Source organism: Crinia signifera, chromosome 3 (assembly GCF_055691185.1).
Source record: "Crinia signifera chromosome 3, ASM5569118v1, whole genome shotgun sequence".
Lineage (NCBI taxonomy): Eukaryota > Metazoa > Chordata > Amphibia > Anura > Myobatrachidae > Crinia > Crinia signifera.
The window spans coordinates 148,098,956-148,120,754 of record NC_139219.1 but is presented as its reverse complement, the minus strand read 5'-3'; the positions used below and the strand labels follow the sequence as shown (position 1 = coordinate 148,120,754).

The 21,799-nt window shown below is 42.2% G+C and overlaps 1 protein-coding gene across 2 annotated transcripts; it reads right to left on the bottom strand.

Annotated features, from left to right (window-relative positions):
- Positions 1–5,596: 5,596 nt before the first annotated feature.
- On the bottom strand, positions 5,597–21,174 carry RNF146 (ring finger protein 146). 2 transcript variants are annotated; one of them, XM_083176704.1, is made up of 3 exons: positions 20,934–21,174; positions 15,656–15,723; positions 5,597–8,208 (listed from the first exon to the last, which is right to left on the bottom strand). In XM_083176704.1, the coding sequence occupies exon 3, from the start codon at positions 8,205–8,207 to the stop codon at positions 7,164–7,166; it is 1,044 nt and encodes a 347-aa protein (XP_083032830.1). In that variant the 5' UTR covers position 8,208; positions 15,656–15,723; positions 20,934–21,174; the 3' UTR covers positions 5,597–7,163. The 2 variants fall into 2 exon arrangements, with proteins under 2 accessions (XP_083032830.1, XP_083032829.1); XM_083176703.1 differs by lacking the exon at positions 15,656–15,723 and having other exon boundaries at positions 20,934–21,173.
- Positions 21,175–21,799: the final 625 nt, after the last annotated feature.

The following is a 21,799-nucleotide window of genomic DNA, read 5'->3' as shown; positions in this document are numbered from 1 at the left end:
TCTTTTTAAAACAGCATTTTTCCATGCCATTAGGCTTTAAGCATATTGAATTTGCCAAAACAATATCACGCTATGATGTTCCAATTCCCTTACTTATAGGTGGATTGGAGAATTGTAAAAGACAGGACTTGTGTTTAATAACACAAATTAATGTTGTAATCTTGATTGTTGAGAGGACCAGCAAATTATAATTTATAGGACTTCTATATTCTTTGCAATGGTGTTGTTCATCCTTAATTGTGTTAAGGTGCCCACACACAGTACAATTATTATGTGCAATTTGGAAAAGATCGCATATGTTTTGCAATGCGATAAGATGCAATCTAGTACAAAAAGTATGTGCAGCCCATACATTTTGAGCTGTGCGATGGGAGCCCGCATCTCATCGCACCCAGCAAAATCGCTTCTGCTAATATAAAGGATATGCTGGTGAATGTGGCATTTTAGAAAAACAAAACCATCCTATTGAAAACAGAATAAGGAAGTTCTAGGTTAGCTTTAAAAAAAAAAAAAAAAAAAAAAAAAATAATATATATATATATATATATATATATATATATATATATATATATATATATATATATATATATATATATATATATATATATATATATATAATGGCGGCACTCGAAAATAACTGGAGACCACACTTGGTTTGACCGACGTTTCTGTGCCGACTGGCACTTTTATCCTGCACCTTGATAAAAGTGCCAGTCGGCACAGAAACGTCGGTCAAACCAAGTGTGGTCTCCAGTTATTTTCGAGTGCCGCCATCCCCCCTCTGCATATTTGGCAGTCAGCCAAGGCTCAGCCAGGAGGGCACCGGAAGATATAAGCTTTTACCTAATCCACCACGACTCATCCATCGGAGTGCCTCCTCACAAATATTATATATATATATATATATATATATATATATATATATATATATATATATATATATATATATATATATATATATATATATAGAACAAGGTAGTAAAAATGTGCGCTCAAACTAGTACACTAATTCCAGTCCAAAGGGACAACCTGAGTGTCACACAGGTGTAGCCAGCACCAAAGTTCAAAACAAGGAACCTGCAGCAAAATCTTCCAAATGCCTCTGGAATCCACAGAGGAAGGACAATCTATAGGGGAATAGAAGAAATGCGCTTCATGGTGCAGTATGTACGAATGAACACACTTTAATATTTTGGAGGTCCACAGGTATACACACAGGGACTCGTACCAAAAGTTAAAACGCTGTGGGCTGGATACCACAAGGAATACACAATAAAACCAAAGGCAAGACTGCTCACGGTGCGCCGGGGGTCATCAGCCGATTCTCCAGACGCCGGACAGCTGGAGTGCTGCACGGCAGCGGGGATCAGGTAGATGGATGTTACACCGGTCCTCGTGTCAGCCAATCGAGCGTAGTAGGCCACGCCCTGACGCGTTTCGTCGTAAGACTTCGTCAGAGGGCGTGGCTACTACATACGCTCTCAGGCTTCTTATACCACCTGACCTGTCAATCAAAACGAGTGACAAGGAGCTAACCGCCCCTTAGGGGGAGGAAGCAAAGAGAACGCATATAGCCTTCCAAGAGTTGAATGGGATCTCATACAGACTATACAATCTACAACGGGACTATTCAAAAGTAATCCAGAGTACTCGTGGGCAGTTTTGCCTGTACATTAAAATACAATATTACAAACTCATGTAATTAATACATATAAATAAAAAGTATAAAAAATACAAATACAAATAAGCTATGCACCACAGAGATTTTATATGTGAATGACTAAATTTTGTCCTCAAATTCAACTATTTGGAATTTTTAGGGGACTGGTTTCTCCAGATCTGCGGGACGGTGATGGGGACGATTTGTGCCCCTAGCCTCGCAAATATTTATATGGAGAGCTGGGAAACCCATGCCCTTAATGGTGAACATCGGAATAATATCGTTCTACTAAAACGCTACATAGACGATATTATTCTGGTGTGGAGAGGCGACAAATCCTCCTTTGATCTGTTTGTCTCAGGTCTTAATAATAATACGTTCAATCTAAAATTTACATCTGTGTTTCATAAATCCAGACTTGAATTTCTGGATTTGGTGTGGAGTACTGAAAACTTCCCTGCAACATCTCAGATTGAAACATCCACCTTCTTTAAGAAGGTGGATGCTAATAGTTATCTTGATTTTTCCAGCTGTCATTACGATCCTTGGAAGAATAACATCCCTTTTTCACAACTCCTCCGGTTAAAACGTAATTGTTCCAGCTCTACATCCTTTGAGGAGCAGGCTTTGGTTTATAAGAAGAGGTTTGAGGAAAGGGGGTACCCTGATAAGATTGTGGAGGGGGCCCTTACACGTGCAAGAAACACCGACAGGAGACTTCTCCTGGCTGAGAAGGATACCTCTACCCAACAGAGTCATAAAGGTGATGTTATGTTTATAACACAGTATAACACCCATGAAAGTGATCTTAGAAGAATAATGAAAAAACATTGGAGTGTATTAAAATTGGACCCTGTCCTATCGGGCCATTTACCTGAAATGCCTAGGATTGTATATAGAAAGGCAAAGACTATTAAATCCCTGGTTTCTAAAAGTCAACTTAGTTCCATCCCTGAAAAACCTTTAACTGACACGTTCCTTAATCTGAAAGGAAGTTTCCCTTGCAATCGATGTAAAGTTTGCCCACAAATGAAGAAGGGTAATTCCATCCCAGGTTCAGACTTAAAAGTGTCTAGCTTCATTAATTGTAACTCGACCTTCGTAGTGTACCTTTTGTCCTGTGGGTGCGGGCTGAACTACGTGGGAAAAACAAAAAGGTGTCTGAAGGTTAGATTTCTTGAACATATCAGGAATATACGGCATGGGATCCTTAATCATAGTGTCTCCCGACACTTCAAGGAGGTCCACGGATGTGATCCCACCAGCCTTTCTTTTAAAGGGATTGAACTTGTCCAGAAGGGAAGTAGAGGGGGAGACCATGAAAAACTGCTTTTAAAAAGGGAGACCATGTGGATCCTTAGACTGAATGCACTGGTGCCGAATGGCCTAAACGAAGGGTATGAGATAACCCCGTTTATAAATTGAATTATTCTGTACAGTGTTTGGATCCTTTTAGGTCTCTCTTCCCCTTCCTCGTCCTACATCCCCACTTTTTATTGCCTTTTTTACTCTATCCTTACTTTTGGTTGTTCTACATATATTTTAAAAATGTACTTGTTTAAGATAATCAGTGGAGATGTATTATAGGTTTATGCGCATACCTGTATATGAATTTCACCCTTATCCATATGTAGAAAAAAGGTCTGTATATGTTTACAATTCTGGGCATACAATATATTTAGGTTGGTGTCCCGGTATTATGCTTATTACATCTGGCATAAATACAGAAGTTTGTGTACAACTGCGGTGATTGGGAGTTTGGTACTTATGTAGTATCTGGGCTGCCGATTTTTTGATTGTATGCCTTAAGTTAAGGCATACAATCAGATGCGATGCGATGCGATGACCCGATTTTTCCATAGGATTCAATGTTAAAATGGACTGAGTCCATTTTAACATGGAATTCAATGGGAAAAAGGGGTCCTTTTCATACCCCTACTATCCAAGTGGGCATGGAGTTGGATATAAACCTGTGGCGAGCGTAGCGAGCCACCGAGCCCGAAGCGTGGCGAGCGAAGCGAGCCCCGCGAGGGGACGGTATTCTGCGTCCGCTCGCCACGCTTCGGGCTCGGTGGCTCGCTACGCTCGCCACAGGTTTATATCCAACTCCATGCCCACTTGGATAGTAGGGGTATGAAAAGGACCCCTTTTTCCCATTGAATTCCATGTTAAAATGGACTCAGTCCATTTTAACATTGAATCCTATGGAAAAATCGGGTCCATCGCATCGCATCGCATGCGATATGGTCGGGTGCGATGCGATGCGATGGACCCGATTTCAAAATCGGCAGCCCAGTTACTACATAAGTACCGGGAGTTTTTTAAAAATAATAAAAAAATCAAATGTATATCCCCCCGTCAGTTGGTGTGTTGTGCTGTAGTTCTCATGTTGAGATGTGCTACAGGCTTCACGTAATTAAGGACGCACTTCACAGCTGTGGGTGTCAGTGCTTTGAAAGATTCATTTCTCTGTAGTTCTAACTACTTTTTTGATAGGTGTATACATAACCTTCTGCTAATATGAATATTATCTTTTTCTGTGCTCTCTTTTTTGTGCGCTTTTTCTTATGATGTAGAATAGCGTATTTCGCTGTGTGGTGCATAGCTTATTTGTATTTTTTATACTTTTTATTTATATGTATTAATTACATGAGTTTGTAATATTGTATTTTAATGTACAGGCAAAACTGCCCACGAGTACTCTGGATTACTTTTGAATAGTCCCGTTGTAGATTGTATAGTCTGTATGAGATCCCATTCAACTCTTGGAAGGCTATATGCGTTCTCTTTGCTTCCTCCCCCCTAAGGGGCGGTTAGCTCCTTGTCACTCGTTTTGATTGACAGGTCAGGTGGTATAAGAAGCCTGAGAGCGTATGTAGTAGCCACGCCCTCTGACGAAGTCTTACGACGAAACGCGTCAGGGCGTGGCCTACTACGCTCGATTGGCTGACACGATGACCGGTGTAACATCCATCTACCTGATCCCCGCTGCCGTGCAGCACTCCAGCTGTCCGGCGTCTGGAGAATCGGCTGATGACCCCCGGCGCACCGTGAGCAGTCTTGCCTTTGGTTTTATTGTGTATTCCTTGTGGTATCCAGCCCACAGCGTTTTAACTTTTGGTACGAGTCCCTGTGTGTATACCTGTGGACCTCCAAAATATTAAAGTGTGTTCATTCGTACATACTGCACCATGAAGCGCATTTCATATATATATATATATATATATATATATATATATGTGTAGGCCTGGCAATCCTCCAGCAGTATAGGTAACCCAGGTGCCTTCAGGAACAGAAGTACAGGATAGTGAAGAAACAACAGCGGCACTCTGGGGATTTTTAGAAAAAATATATTTGCAGCAAAAAAAGCTTCCAACATTTCGGGGTATGTGACACCCCTTTGTCAAGGTTATACGTGAATATATATATATATATATATAGAAGTTCTTGACATTTGTCTGATCACTTGTCAGTAAAATAACAAAACCACATCTTTGTGTATCTGTAACACTTTCTATTGTATTTACATGTGTTTGCAGTGGGATTGGAATGTACTGAATGCATTTACTTGTTTCATACCAAATTCTTACCCAACTTCCATATTATTTAGCGTCTTGGTTACTTTACAGTTCATGGGCCAGATTCTCTAAGCTTCAAAAGTGATAAAACAGAGAGGGATAAACAGCCAGCCAATCAGCTCCTACCTGACATTTTTCAAACACAGTCTGTGACATGGCAGGTAGGAGCTGATTGGCTGGCTGTTTATCCCTCTACATTTTATCACTTTTGAAGCTTAGAGAATCTGGCCCCATATTTTCTAGACACAATTTGGCGACACCTGTACTGTTAAAGCATTCAGCAGATATCAGTATACAGCTCTGAATGTTCAATAGATTCTGTTCTACTACCAAAAACACAATGACTGGAGTAAAGAGGTCAGTTGCTGGTAAAATGTAATCTTTATTAAATTACAAATCTTGTAACAAAAACCAAGACGACTTGAAGGGAATATCTTCTAAATACAGACTAGACAGCAAAGTTAAAGAAGAGGAGAAGGTGTAAAAATAGTCAACAAAACAATATTAGCTCTATACATATGTTGCTGGAAGGTTGATCTAATATGGAAGCCATTTGCTTATTAAACCACGTTACTTCAAACTTACAACTACATGTCATTAAATTACACATTTACTCAGCTTCTGGAATTTTAGATTTCTTTCCTCACATTCTCAGTCACACTCATGCAGAGTTCATTTTAAAATACACTTGGGCTTCAGTGGAAAAGTAACCGACTGTAGTTTGCTTCCCATTGAAGAATTACATTAATAACAAATCACACAGTAAGAACAGGTCAGGGGTCATGCCAAGCTACACAGTGACAAGGTGAACAGCTACAAAATTAGTTGTAGGATTCTTTTTGAGTTAATATGAATTTAGCCTTAAGTATTAAATTGAATGAAATAGCAGCCTGTTAAGCCCAACCATTATTAATTTAGCATTGTGTGAGAGATTTTTATTGTACATGTATAGATAGATAAGACAATCATTCTTCAGAAAGAACCAGAAGCAATCACAAAGCAAACAAAATGCACGCACACAACATATAAAGACAGAGTGGTAAGAGAAAAAGACACCTCTAGGTTGCTGAATGGGCCTGCAGAACATGAAGACTGTACATCAGTGTCATTCCATAATAGGGAAGGTGGCGAGTGTGAAATTAAAAAGGGATTAGAAAAGAAATAAATTTTTTCATATTCATAAGACCAAGAGGCAAATGAATAGGGAGATCGGTGTTGAGCGGGAAGATACTTTCTTACCAACTACTTTGTTAGTTGATACAAAAATCTGGAAATACATGTGAGCAAGGACGACAATACACCATTTGCTTCCAAACTCCGGAAAAATTACAAAGATGATCTTCCAAACAAATGGAATGGTCATTTTCATCCTGTTTGAACCCAGAATTTGAGAGCAAAACAGACGACTGTCATTTTCTCCCACACAGTTTGGTTCTAAACAGCAAGGTACATGGCTTGTTAGAAAGTGAAGCCTTCAGTGCGTGGCCATCTAACAATTAGAACTGAAAGTGGACTAAACAACCAGAGGAAATCGTTATCTGGCAATTCCATAGTCACAGCAGTTTATGTTTATTCCACTTTCATAAAATGGCCACTATTTTATTGAGTTGTATTAACTAAAAATCAATAAACAAGAAGGAATATTTAAAACTCATTGACTTAAATGAATCATACCTTCTAGTTTAGCACCACTAAGAGAAAAAGTGTTGCAGGCCAACTCAGCACTCCGATTATGCCAACTCAGTCTCTTCCGTTAACGATTTATAAATACACCTTCCAGCTTAAAACTGAAATAACTCAAGATATACTTCATGTTAGGGGGTCAAATTTTAAACTTTTTAAACAACCAGTTATTTAAGTCTGAGCTCAATCCTAAAGCAGTGACGTCTTACAAGGCTCATTAAAAGCTCAGGAACCTCAGTAACTTAGACTTCTGTAATCGTGCATTGTCCATCAGGTCTTCTAGACCTTACAATGGCACTCTGTGCACCATTAGCTGCTGCAGCGGCATGATCTGGTGTTGGCGGCTGTGTAGCCCCCACCACTGTGTGTCTCTGTTGAACAAGAAATGCGTTCTGTTGCAGTGAAACAATTCCTTCATTACTGTCGTCATCAGATTCAGGGTCATCTACTGTGGAATCAGTAGCCGACACTCTACCTCCTGGTTGTGGCAGTCCTTCCTCACCTTCTCCTATGTTGTTTCTACCAGTTGCATTATCTCCAATTTGAATTTGGGAAAATGCATTGTCAAGTGGGGTACTCGCATTCGAATGTGGAAGGGAGGGATTTGCAGTTTGGCTACCAAGGGATGTGTGAGGTCTAGCAGGTAAAACAGCAGTTGGTTGTCCAGATGAAGCTCCAATGTTGTCTGCACCATCTGCTGAGCTTTCACGTGCTGGATTTACATTAGCTGCATCACAGTCTAGTCGTAAACCAGCAACACCCTTTTTTGGTATATCTATAATATCCCTTTTCATCTTCCTACGTCGTCCATGCTCATTTCTTCGGTATTGTACCATGTTCTCCAAGTCTGCTACATAAAGAAAGCCAGCAATCAGCATCTCTGTATTCTTCTTACCCTTTGTGAAGGCATCTTCAAGCTCTCTGCTTGTCCTCTCATCATACTGCCACCAACCATTTCTTCCTTCATAGTACCAGGCGTATTCCCCATTCCCACGGCTAGCAGACTTCAGTTCCTCAGGGGAAAGCAAAGTGGGTTTGTCAAGGAAATCCTCAGGTATCTCTTGTCTACACAAGGCACATCGCCGTCCAAGCCATGAAGCTCCTTTCACACACAGGTAACAGAAGATGTGCTTGCAAGGAAGACTGACTGGGTGCACACAGGTTTGTAGGCATATAGCACATTCAGGGACTGCAAGGTTTGGTGCGCCATTGGAACAAGCCTCTCCTAACTTCTTGTTTGTGGGCAACATATTTGCAGTGTGGCTAACTTCACTACAACCAGCCATCCTATTAAAGAAGAAAAGAGAAAAATATTTATGCCACTGCTTATTCACAAAGATGGCAATACTTCAATGCAAGCACATTAATTGCTTTACCGTAAAATACAAGGAGTATACTATTAGTCCCAATGCCGTTTTGTATAATAAAAATAGACAGATATTGCATATAAAAGACAAAATTGTAATGTTTGCGGTATTCAATTAACGTATGTTTACATCAACCGAAAATGTAGATGACCACGTGAAAAAAAATTGGGATCGGGCATAAGATCCAGATCCCATGTGTTATCATTGGTCACAGGATTATGTTTACTACAGCAGGTATCGGAGCTAAGGTACAGAAGCATCGGGTGGATAGGATATCCCCCTTTCACCCAAGAATTTTATTCCATCATAGCAAACAGATTTTTTTGACATGTAGACAAATTCAGGTCTTTAAGCTTCCAATAATGTTTTTCTGAATTATTTTCATAAATAAAAAAACAAATACATCACATTGTAAAATAACTGTTTTAACGAACAAATATGTAATCTCAAATATAATTTCCAAGACTTCTACAGTGATAACGCAATGCTATGGAGTAGTGGTCTAGGAAACTTTCAGTGTGAATTGGTAATAGTATGTTATGCTGGGTGCAGGGAATTGCTTAGTTAGTGCCTCTACATCTGTGCAGGCTTCTCAAAATATGGTCAGCTTCTGGGCCTAATTCAAAGTTGATCGCTGATGTGCGAATTTGCAATCTGTTGGATGAATGTGCATGTATAATACTCTACATGCGCAAGCATGTAAGCTATTCATCACAATATTCAATCACTATTAATCAAAATACCCTTTTTCATGTTCATGGAGTGAAGTAATTCCATCCGCTCTCTGCACATATTCCCAAACATGGTCCTCAAGGCACACTTAAGGTGTATACACACTGGCCGATATATTGGCTGCTTGATTTAACGGCTGATATATCGACAAACCACCGGCCAGTGTGTAGCAACAGTATATGTGAACGGCATTGTTCGCAGATATATCGAGTCAGCTGCGCATAGCTCTGTGTGTATGGATGATCTGCTGACCGGCTGTACAGCCGCTGCAGGAGCTGCCAGCAATTGACAGCTCAATTCGCGGGTATATGCCCCCACCCAGTTTTTATGCCAATCACGATGGAGTGGGCAGGGTGTATGGAGAACATGCTGCCCGACCCATCTGTAGATATATCTGCATATCAATTGCCTCAGATATATCTACTAGTGTGTACCCAGCTTAACAGTCAAGGTTTTAAGCATAGCCACACTTAATTTACTGCATCAATTATTTGGCTTTAACCATCTGTTTTCAAGTAGATCACTAAAACCGGGACTGTTAGTATGCTCAGAAGACTGGTATGAGTCTTTGAAAAGACTTCTAACCTCTTTTTCGTAAAGAGAGCTATAGTGGCTGAAATGCATTCACAATATCCTTTTTACACAGATCCAGACACTGCATTGCGGCCATTTCTAGCTAAAATCAGTATAACTAGATTTCCATTGTCATATATATGGCATGATACAGCTATTTTCCATAGCCTGATGTGGGGACTACAAAGCGGATCAATCTAGACTTGTACAAAAACTATACCTGTCAATGTGAGGGGAGGGAGAGAGGCTTTGCTGGATCTCTCCAGGTTTGCCTGCATATAATCATGCAACTACAACCCTTAGCCATCAGTGTAAGCTTGCTGTAGAAAAACTCTGCCTAGGAGGTGGGATCATGTCCAGGGACTTATGTGGAATTCTGATCGATAAACTGCATTTTGAATTGCACAAACAGAAAACCAACCCATCAATGATAAATAGACTCCATAGTTCCATGTACACAACGATTGAGTGTGCAATATTAAATTAAGATACCTACAGGCTTCGCAATGATAAATTCATCACTTTATGAAACAAGTGACTAAACAAAAGATGAAGTAGCTGCGAAATACGTAGAAGTCAGGGATTGGTGATACAGTTCCATAGACAAAAACAATATAACCATGCCCTACAGATAGGTTAACATGGACAGATATAGGGAAAACCTCAAATTGAGGAATCTGTGTCACTAAACCAGGGGTCCTTAAACTATTTTGCTCTGGGACCCCATTACACAATAAAAATAATTACAGGACCCCAGCAAGTTACTGCAGAAGGTCATCACATGTGTATTCAGCAGACAGCACATACACGGCAGCATTGTGGAGGCACAACATGATGGGAGGAGTCTACAATAACAGACAATTCAACAGATCTTGCAGACTCCTTGAATCACTGACTGAGATTCCAAGTCATCAGCCTGATTGTCAGCAACATGGAGTCGCGACCCCATGCAGATAAGGTCGGGAACCATAGTTTGAGAACCGCTGCACTAAACTATTAAATTCCCTATATGAGAAGGGAGGCAGGCGTGTAGCAAAAATACCCAGATTAGATGTATTGGACCACTACTAGGTGACAGAAAAATTATCACTGTAGAGAGCCTTAAAGTGATATTATACACAATAAAAGCTGGAGGGAGCAGATGCAGAGTCTAATGGGGCGATTTCAGGGCATTTTCTAACCGATTTAACTAGATTGGTTAGAAAATGTCCCTACAATGCACTGTGGGGGTTATTCTAGTTCACTCGCAAAAGCACAATCACTCTCTAATGGTCACAACTACGTGCACTGCAGGTGGGGCAGATGTAACATGTGCAGAGAGTTAGATTTTGGTGTTATTTTGTTTCTGTGCAGGGTAACTACTGACTGCTTTATTTTTACACGGCAATATAGATATCAGTTTGAGGTACACACCCCACCCAAATGTAACTCTCTCTGCACATGTTACATCAGCCCCACCTGCAGTGCATATGGTTTTGTCCATTAGAGAGTGATTGTGCCTTTGCGAGTGAACTAAAATAACCCCCTGTGTGTAGGTGCGATAGCAACGAGCTGCCCCACGCAACACTATTGCCAGCAATTAATATCCAGCATGCTGGATAAATCTACTTGATCACCAGCCAGGGCTAGTGTTCTCACCGGAGCACACTGGCCCTGACAGATCGCTCAGCACACTGACACATCGCTGTGTGCTCTGAGCGACCTAGCGTCGCTCAGAAAGCTCTGCAAATCTCCCAGGGTGTAGGCCCATTAACATCCACCTGTGCATGGTACTTAGGACTGTACAATGTGGTTGTAGCAGGGAGTTTTCACAAACAAATTTCAATGAGATTGCGGGCTATGCAGCGTCGGACATAATAATAAAAAATAAATAAAAAAGGAAGCTTTCCATGCGTATCCCTGCTCTTAATATAGGGTACGTACAAGTGTGCAGTTATGATAACTAGTTACAAAGCAGTTGTGCAGTGCCCATTATATTTCAAGATACAGATGGAGCCGCTCGGTCAATCCAACAGCGCGCCATATCTATATAGTTGGAGAGCACACGGAGACTGTGCACGAGGCGAGCGTCTCGTGCATGTGGTTTCAGAATATATATATTCTGAAATCACAACAAACAATAGTAGTTTTACAAATCACCAAAATGTAAAACCCATAGCTATGCACTGCATATCCACACTGTTGGGAGGATTCAATTAGCCAAAAAACAAACAAACTGCTTAATGCGAGTTAAAACACCACTGCCCCAAATTCAAATGGACATTTCTGCTCACACCTCCAAGTTATTTTTGTCTTAAGCATATTCACCTTTGAAAATATCTCCCAATGGTAACTAATGTGCGCCCAAAACATCTACATTACAATGAATGTTTGATTGAATACATTTCTTTCATCCAATATTCCCTAAACTCTGTTTAACTGTATACCTATATTGCTTTTCTATTTATCCTGGTAGAAATCTATAGCCCTGTACACACACATCGATTTGCTTTTGATTCGATGTTAGAGTCGATTTTCTATTAAATCTTTCCATTCGATTTGGCATTAGTTCTGTACTTTTGCATTAGATATCCAATTCGATATACATTCATGGTACATTGTACACATTTGATTTACTAGATTGAATTCGATATTCCCTTGGCTGCACAATAGATTTTTCTGTTCGATTTTGTGAAGACGGGAGTGCGCATCAAATCAAATGTAGATCAAAAGTGACACAAAAACCCATTCGATTTCGTTTAGGATTTGATTTTGCTTCTATAAGCAAAATCTAATAAAAAAAAAAATAAAAAAAAAGGGTACTCTTTACCTAGAAGGGCGCCAGCGATTGAAATCGCGGGCGTTGGGGGTAAAAATCGCGGTCATCGCGGGTAAATCGGGATGGCCGCGATTTTCCCATAGGGAACAATGTTAAAAAGGCTGATTGACCGCGATTTTACTGTTAAATGCCTCAATGGACCCGATTTGGCCCTAGGAATCAATGTTAAATGGGCCACAGAGCCCAAATAAGCACAATTAACCCTTAAATGTCCCCCCCAATTTTTAACGCCACCCCACGATCCACGCGAACCCGAAGCGTGGCGAGCGCAGCGAGCCCGCGAGGGGCGGCGGTACGCGTCCTCCGACCTTTTCATGCCCTACTATCCACTAGGGCGTGGAGTGAGAATAGAATAGTGTGGCGAGCGCAGCGAGCCACCGAGCCCGAAGCGTGGCGAGCCCCGCGAGGGGACGCGGATACCTTCACAGTTATACGCGTCCCCTCGCGGGCTTCACAGGTGTCCGTGGCGACGCGGACACCTGTGAAGGCGTCTACCTGTGAAGGTATCCGCGTCCCCTCGCTGCGCTCGCCACACTATTCTATACTCAACTCCACGCCGACGTGGATAGTAGGGCATGAAAAGGTCGGAGGACGCGTACCGCCGCCCCTCGCGGGCGTTAAAAATTGGGGGGGACATTTAAGGGTTAATTGTGCCTATTTGGGCTCTGTGGCCCATTTAACATTGATTCCTATGGGCAAATCGGGTCCATTGAGGCATTTAACAGTAAAATCGTGTCCATCGGGCCTTTTAACATTGATTCCTATGGCAAATCGGGAGCATCGCGTCGCGGGCATCGCGGGTACATTTATGGCCGGCCGCGACGCGACCGACACGATTTCCATGTTTAACATGGGTTTCAATGGGAAATCGCGGGCATCGCGTCGTGGCCAGACATAAATGTACCCGCGATGCCCGCGACGGGCGCCCTTCTAGGTAAAGAGTACCAAAAAAAGTGATGCATGTGTACAGGGCTTATGACTTGCAGCATTATAAAAAAGCTAATGGATTTCCAGATAATTCTAACATATTTATGAAAAATAAGCAGAGCCATTTGCTTTTCAACCAGCATACACTTTCATGGGTTATGGTATAGAGAGGGGGGGGGGGGGGGGGGTTTGACAATGTCTAGGTCAACACACCATAGGTCAAGATTAACGGACGGCCAACATGGGATTGTTGACATGAGTTTTTCACATTTTTTGTGTGTCTATGTCGACATGGTGTACCACTATGCTTCAGACACGGTGCCCTGCCGCACACGGCACACTACTATATAAATGCTCTATGCCCATTTGGATAGTACAGTATGAACCAAGTCTTTTTAAAAAAACAACTTGTGTAGACTTTTGAGTCTCGAACATGTTCATGTCGACCTTAAGCTTGTGTTAACCTGTCAATGTCGACCGATGTTTCGTGAACCATTTTTTGGTGTCGGCCTAGACATTGTCAACTCAGGGCTTTCTTGCATGAAAAAAAAAGCAATGCATGAGCAGTACAACTTGCTTTCTCCATTTTAAAGCTGGACACGTGTTCCGTGATCCTCTCACTCACCCCAATAGCTAAGTGATAGGTGTACCATTTAATTTCAAAACATGCAGTGGCTTGCAAAAGTACTCAACTCCCTAAATAAGTTTCTGTAAAGAAACGGTGATACATCTGGCAATACTTGTGTGAGTAATTGTACGCCACCGTTATTCCTCCACCTACATATGCCTATGAAGGGGTTAACTATGGAGATACCCAGATAAAGAAACTGCTATATGTATGGATAAAAATCTGCTTTCTGTGAGTGGGGTACACCATCTTTGGTATACATATTTGCCTTTAAGCAGTACAAAGATACCGTTATATGCTGTACTATTCCTCACAGAGGTGAGAGGTACGCCTGAACACCCATGAGCCATCCCTTCCCTGTACTGGATGAAAGCTGCACATACTGTACCTTTTCAAAGAAGGAATTTCACATAGGGATGTATCATTAGATCACTGTGATTAATATCTATTGCTCCGTTTGGATTTGTTAATTCTATCCCCCCCCCCCCCATTGTTCTGTACATCAGATTTGTATTTATTGGAAATGTTATACGGTCATTACAAACAATAATATTACATTTTTTTTTTAATTCATCATTTGTCTTAAGATTCCGTGGTTCAAACCTGGTGCTGTTGAAGCTCCAGATTTATTATTTATTTGTAGTTTCTTATATAGAGCAGGATATTCTATTGCGTTACAACTGAAAGCAACAGTGATAAGACAAACTGGGTGATTACAGACCGACAGAGGTTGGAGGGCCCTGCTCGCAATATTGCTCTAATAAATGGCTTTCAATTAGCCTCTACTTGCAAATCATTAGAAGGCCAGCTTTAATGGACAGAAGGCTCCCTTAGTTATACAATATTCTTCACACATCATGATTCTGAAAGAAACACTGACTGACAATCCGTGAAAGTTTCGATTGTAATGCTGAGAATCCTTTTAGGCTTGGGCCACGCAGCGTTTTTGCCAGACCCATTTGGTAGGACATGCTGCAGTTGAACAGGATGACAGGGCGACCGGATTTCAAGCAGAACACATACATTTGAAGTGTGGCTGTGCTCTACTTGAAATCCGGTTGTTGCACTTGTCAGATCCTGGTATGCGGCATCTGGCAAAATCACTTTGCGCAAATCCACAAATGCTCCTTCCTGACAAGCGGCTACTGCCAAACGGATGTGGCAAATCCAGTCAATTTGCTCAATGTAAATGGAGCATGTTAGTGTAGTTGAAAGACCAGATAGTGGTCATCTACCTAATGCATTTCAGTTTTTGATGGGTGCTTGAAGAGTGTGCTGGCCAATGGACGTGCTCACTGTGCAAGGCTGCAGTCTCTGCCACAGTGGACCCTACCCTGAATGTGGGTCGCTGGCTTTACATACTTCCAGCCTTCCACTCTCCTGCCCAGAACCTGCTGGTCAGTGCGTGGGTGCACAAGGAGCGCTGCCTGCCTCCTGTGAGGGAGTTTAGTCCTCTTCCCTCTCCCCTGGCTGCTTCATGGTGCTGCCTGTTTTTGGGCAATTTCTGTAGAGAACATTTCATTCTCCAACATGGTAAATGAGTCAATCAGGGTTGCTTGGGGGCTACACACTTGGCAGATATTCTTCATTTGCCTTTTATTTATTAATGTAACCTATGCTGCATTTTTACAAAAGGAAATGTAAAAGTATAGAACATGGAATTGATCCCATTACACTTTTACTCCTTACCTCTACATGGAGCTTCTGGGAATTAATTTCTTTATATGCATTCTTTTTTCCAGTCACTTGAACTTCAACTATAGTTGTGAACACCCAAGGGAAAGAAAAAGAAGAAAGCTTTGGAACAACATTTGAATCCCTGTCTTTTTAGCCCTACAGATCTTTCTAATATACACACTGCAAATGTAATACATATAGGGGTCAATTATATTCAGAACAATGTGAACAGCGATAGGAGGGAGCTCCCGGCACTATTCTATTCAGGTCGGTGAAGGCAGCTAATCGCGGGGGTTTAGTCGCGAGCACCTGCACCTCCCGCGATTCTGTTTGTGCCACGCTAGGGCACAAACAGCAGCTCCATCCTGCTTTTGCTGGATTTCTGATCGCACCCCAGGTGGGGTGTGAGCAGAAGTTAACTAGTTGGTGTTAGCAGCGCTCGGATTGGAATAGCGCAGGGAACAATACCTGTAAGCTCTTATCAAACAGGATTCTGACAATTAAAACCTGCTACATGTGAGAGAACTACAATGGTTTACTAATGCAACATAACCAGATTTTGTGACTGATACAGAGTTGAACAGAATTCAGCCACAACTGCATACAAAGGGTGGAATTTTACCACCCCCACAATCTTGAATCTAAAGGGACAGGTGAATGAGGGGCGACATTCAATTTATTATGAGCAGGCTTGGCCGCATAAACCAACTGAACTGAAGGGTGCAAAGTGAAAAGTCCCTGTTGAGCACTCAAAACAGGTCACTTTTCACAGCTCGCCACCCCCAGGGTGGTGCGAGCTGAAATGTCAGTGCCGGCAGCCAATCATCCTTGAAGCAACAATTAGCTACATTGGCTGCCATCTGCTTGCTTGCCAACAACCAATACCCTTAAAGAGCTAAATAGATGGAGAGTTGTACAGATCTGTGACTGCCCTGACACAACCTGTATGTTTGTATTCAGAGCAGCCATTGTTACCAGTGCAAACTTGCCCCAGCCCTATACCTCTTACGTGTACTCCCAACTCTGGATGGCCCTCTCACTTAAATGAACTTTGCCTACAGCTACATGGGAAAGCCTCATTACAGACCAGATAATCCCCTTAAGTTGCACATGGAAAGGTGTTGCATTCACAGTACTCAGTCCAGGACAATACTAAAAAGAAGGGTCACTAATAAAAATGGAATACAAACATGTACAGCAGTAATATATAATGTGTAAGTAAAAATATCAAAAACCCAGGTGTTATGCTGTGTACACAGTGAGATTTGACATTCGATTTTAAATATATATATATATATATATATATATATATATATATATATATATATATATATATATATATATATATATATATATATATATATATATATATATATATATATATATAGTCAAAATCGCATGCAGATCTCACAGGTTTTTTACCTTGCGATCCCGATGCGCATTCCACTGATAGCACAAATCGAAACCCAGATAGACAGGGCAGCAATGACTATATACAGGTTGAGTATCCCGTATCCAAAATGCTCGGGACCAGGAGAATTTTGGATAGCGGATTATTCCGTATTTCGGAATATTTTAATATTTAAATGATGTATTTTGAAGTATCTTGCATTTATGCTGTATAAACACATAAAATACACACATATATATTTTCTTACCACATGAAATGCACACAAATATATTTTATTTGTTCAAAAAACAAGGTTTCAAAACATGAAACAAAATGTGTGTACTATCTCAGATATTGAATGCCAAGCAATCATTTTCTTGTACATATATAGTGCCAGTTACATATCATGTCCTCAGTAGGGCTGTTACAAATGTCCCCAGTGAGTTTTTAGCAAAAAAACATTTTTTTTTTCACTTTCTGGAATGTATGGTTTTCGAAATAATTCGGATAACGGATATTCGGATACGGGATACTCAACCTGTAGTGCAAATCTAATGCTGATTGTATGTTAAAAGTACAGAGATAGCAGAGATTGTATAGCACTCGAATAGCAAGGTAATCTCACCGTGTGTACACACCATTAGACGTATCTGTACCTATTCAAATATGGAGCAGAAACCGCATACTACAAAGTCAGTGAGCAATATACAAAAACAAAATCATGTCATCATTCAGCAGTACAAGAGGCTGAAAGTAGGAATACAAAGGGGTTCCCAACAAAGAATAGCAAATTGTACTGTGCAGTAGATTACCATTGGTGGACAAGGCTTGGGAGTGTTTTTAAATGATTACAAGGCTAGATTTTCCTGGATATACATTTTTAATACTGCACGAGTGTTGAACTTTATCGCTGCATAGATAAAGAGGGTAATTCTGAAGCAATTCAATTGCGCAAAAAACGCTCAATGTCAATGTTAGGTCACAGCACCTAAGCCCAAAACTTTTCACATGTTCTGAAAGGTGTTGTGCGTTTCCCCCCACTTCACATGCACATCTGAATGGAGCAACAATTACATTAACAAGACTCCACATTATGACTATCCTATGGGCAGCACGGATGGTGTAATTACTGCCACACAGCACTGAGGTCACGGGGTTGATTTTCACCATGGCCCTAACTGTGAGGAGTTTGTATATTATCCCAGAACTTGCCTGGGTTTTCTTTGAGCACTCCGGTTTCCACCCACAATCCAAAAATATACTGGTTGGTTAATTGGCTTGAAAAAAAAAAAATGAACCCTAGAATGTCTGTGTGAGCATATACATGTGGTAGGGAATATAGATTGTAAGCTCCACAGGGGTAGGGACTGATGTGAATGTTCAAATATTCTCTGTAAAGTGCTGCAGAATATGTGTGCGCTTTATAAGAAACACACACAAACGCACAGACAGACAGAGATAATCATGCGGAATGAGGACCAACCCCCATTAAAAGCCTGGAGGTTTGTATGCTGTCTTGACAAGCCAGTCCATTAGGATTTGGTCTACCGCGGAGCTCTAAACGGATCCAAGTACCATGGCTGCTGCTGAGATTACAATCTCCAGCCTTTCTTAACATAATTCTAGCTACGATAGTAGAAATGACAAGATTCTGTTACTACCTGGCTGTCACAGCACAATTGTCTCAGATAGTGTCTGCCGCTACCATTACTACTTGTGGGGCCTAGTGGTTGGCATACTATGTATTGATGCAACAGTGCGAGGAATACAATTTATTGGCACTACTGTGGGGTATGCTATCAATTGAGGGCCAAGGATGGGCATAGAGTATGTCCGTCTCTACAACATTTCATATAATTTGGCTGGGGACAATGGTCTGGCTCCTAACTTTTTCAAAACATTGTCTGCCCCTGGGTTAAAAAATGGGTGATCTATCTTGTTAAATGCCCTTAAAATTAATGGGATCCAGGTATACCTAGGTTGGGGGTAGGTCATACAGGGTGGGGGTTATGGGGAGGTTTGCTTTGGGGTTTTTTTTTTTTTAGTTGAGGGTAGGGTAGATTTAGGGGGGTTATGAGGTGGGTTAATTTGGGATTTACTGTATTTTTTTGGGTACCTGTTTATTATTATTATTATTATTATTATTATTATAGATCAATGTGGATACTGCATGATGTAATAAGTGAGCATTACTAATAACAAATTGCTGGTTACTTAGGTTTACAGCTCTTGTGTCAATTCACACTATATAATGCCATTGTTGGATCGTGTCCGAATAGCGCCTTCGGTGCAGGATCTATATTGCTGGCTTTTTTGAGACAATCTGCATAAATGTGTAATGTGAACCTTATTCTTATACACAAGATTGTATATTTATATTTGTATGCTGTATTCTCCTCCGATATTTCTGCAGTTTTATACTGTTGTTCTAGCCACCCACACATATGTATGTGGTGTTGTTGTTTGTTTATTTACATGCAAAAACTTCAATAAAAAAATTACTTTAGTCAAAAAAATGCCCTTAAAATTAAAGAGGTTTAAAAATAAATATAAAAGGTTTAATAAATTGGTTTTACAACACGAGTGAAATTACTTGTATTCAAGGTCAGACTAATGTTGCCCATACACATATGTGATTGGATGCGATATCGTGTTGTGATGATGGGGCTCAGCAGCAGCACAATTTGAAACAATTTAAAAAACTGAGTGACCGCCTGATTGGCTGAGAGAGCCAATCAGTGGCCGTCTGAATGTGAAGCATCTGATTGGCTGAGAGCTCCCAGCCAATCAGATGGCTGCCCAGTGTTTTAAATAAGTTTTTTCCAAATTCCATCTCCACTGAGCCAAGCCGCCAGTGCTCCTTCACATCGCTGCGCTCCAACACAGCGATGAATTCTACCACAGCCCACGCTCCCCGAAACCCACTGCATTGCAAGCGATCGCATGTGGTTAAAAACCTCATGCAAACGCTCATATAATTCAATAAATATGTGCAGCGCATATTTTTCTACGCGACATGCGACCAGTGGGCCCGTGCATCACATTGGGGGACCCAATCGACCTGCATAATATCCTTTGGTTTATCGCACAGATGCAGTTGAATGATTGTATGCAATCTCACCATAGTGTATGGGAAGCATAACCAAAATACAACATTAGATAAGAGACACCTGGCTACAGTGGGACTTGACCCAGTGTCTTCAGTGCCGTGAATCAATAATGCTATTAAACCAGCCGTGCCACATCTCCATAGCTGGCCATTTGTGGGGACTACGTAAAAACCGGACCGGACTAAACCCCGGACTGCCGGACAGGACATCAAAATCTGCAGTCCGGAGCTTGTAGGGTCCGGTCCGGGGGGTGTCCTGTCCAGGGGTGTCTTGTCCGGGGGGGCGTCCCTGTGATAGCTATCACCAGGGACATGGGGGAGGGGAGATTACAGCCTCCCCGGGTGGTCCGGACCGTCCGGTTCTTGCTACATGCCCGGACCATACAGGGAGGCTTTATTCTACCCCCCCTCCTCTACCTGGTGACAGGTGTGACAGGCAGCCCCCCCGGACAGGACACCCCCCGGACCGGAGGCTATAAGCTACAAAATGCAGAGTTTGATGTCCGGTCCGGCGGTTTTGTGTTGGTCCGGTTTTCACCCATACCCCCATTTGTGGGTTCCTCACTGACACTGTCCAGTGGGAGGCAGCCTCTAGGATGCGGCTGCTACACGCACCTCCCTTTTGTGTATGAGATGATGCGCAGGCATATACACAGCATAACATGTACACACACAGGGGGTGATGAACGAAGGGGACAGCCCGGGGGGGTGGGGTCACTAATGAGTGCGACAATGACGCACACCGTCCCCCACGCATCACAGCGAGACGGTGATAGCAGAGACCGACTTACCTCCCCAGGGCACCGTACGGACCGGCACTGCCTGACACTGATCCCGGGATTCGTCCTAAGTGACGGAGCAGCGCCCTGGAAGTAGATCACATCCGCTTCCGCGTCCCTGCCAGCCCCACAGCCGCTCACAGCCAACCGCCGAGCCCCGTGCTCCCAGCCTATCCCGGCCGGGCTGTCTGATGTGCGTCCTTTCTGCTGCTGCGTGCGGTGAAAGAGCGCCTGGGATTGGCGGTGGCCTGGTTGTCCTAGCTGTGTGCGCAGCTCTTATTGCAATGCTCAGCTGCTCCTGCTACTTGTTGGAATGGGGTGGAATAGGAGACAGCCAGGAGTCATAAATTGGTTATTGCAGATCATATAATTTCAGCCGGGTCATTGTTATGTTTTATGAGGAAAGTAAGGACGTGCAGTGCATACCATAATATATCAGCATAGTCACCTGGGATACTAGTACACAATCATTCAAGATCAAAATGGGTACTTGTGTATTATATCGGCGCCCCCGATTCCCATCGCGCAATGTTTTAATCGCATCGCATGCCATGCACCCGATGGCATGCGATGCGATGCGATTTTTACCCCCTATACGATGAAAGATTGTATAAGCACCCTAAAGGGTGCTTTTAAGCACCGTAATGGGTGCTTACAATGTTAAATGTACCCCCACGCCACCCCCCCACTATAAACGTGAACCCGAAGCGTGGCGAGCCCGCGTGGGGGCGGCGGTACGCGTCCTTCGACCTTTTCATACCCTCACGATCCACGTCGGTGTGGAGATGAGAACAGAAAGTGTGGCGAGCGCAGCGAGCCACCAAGCCCGAAGCGTGGCGAGCGGACGCGTATACCTTTACAGGAATCGGAGTCCCCTC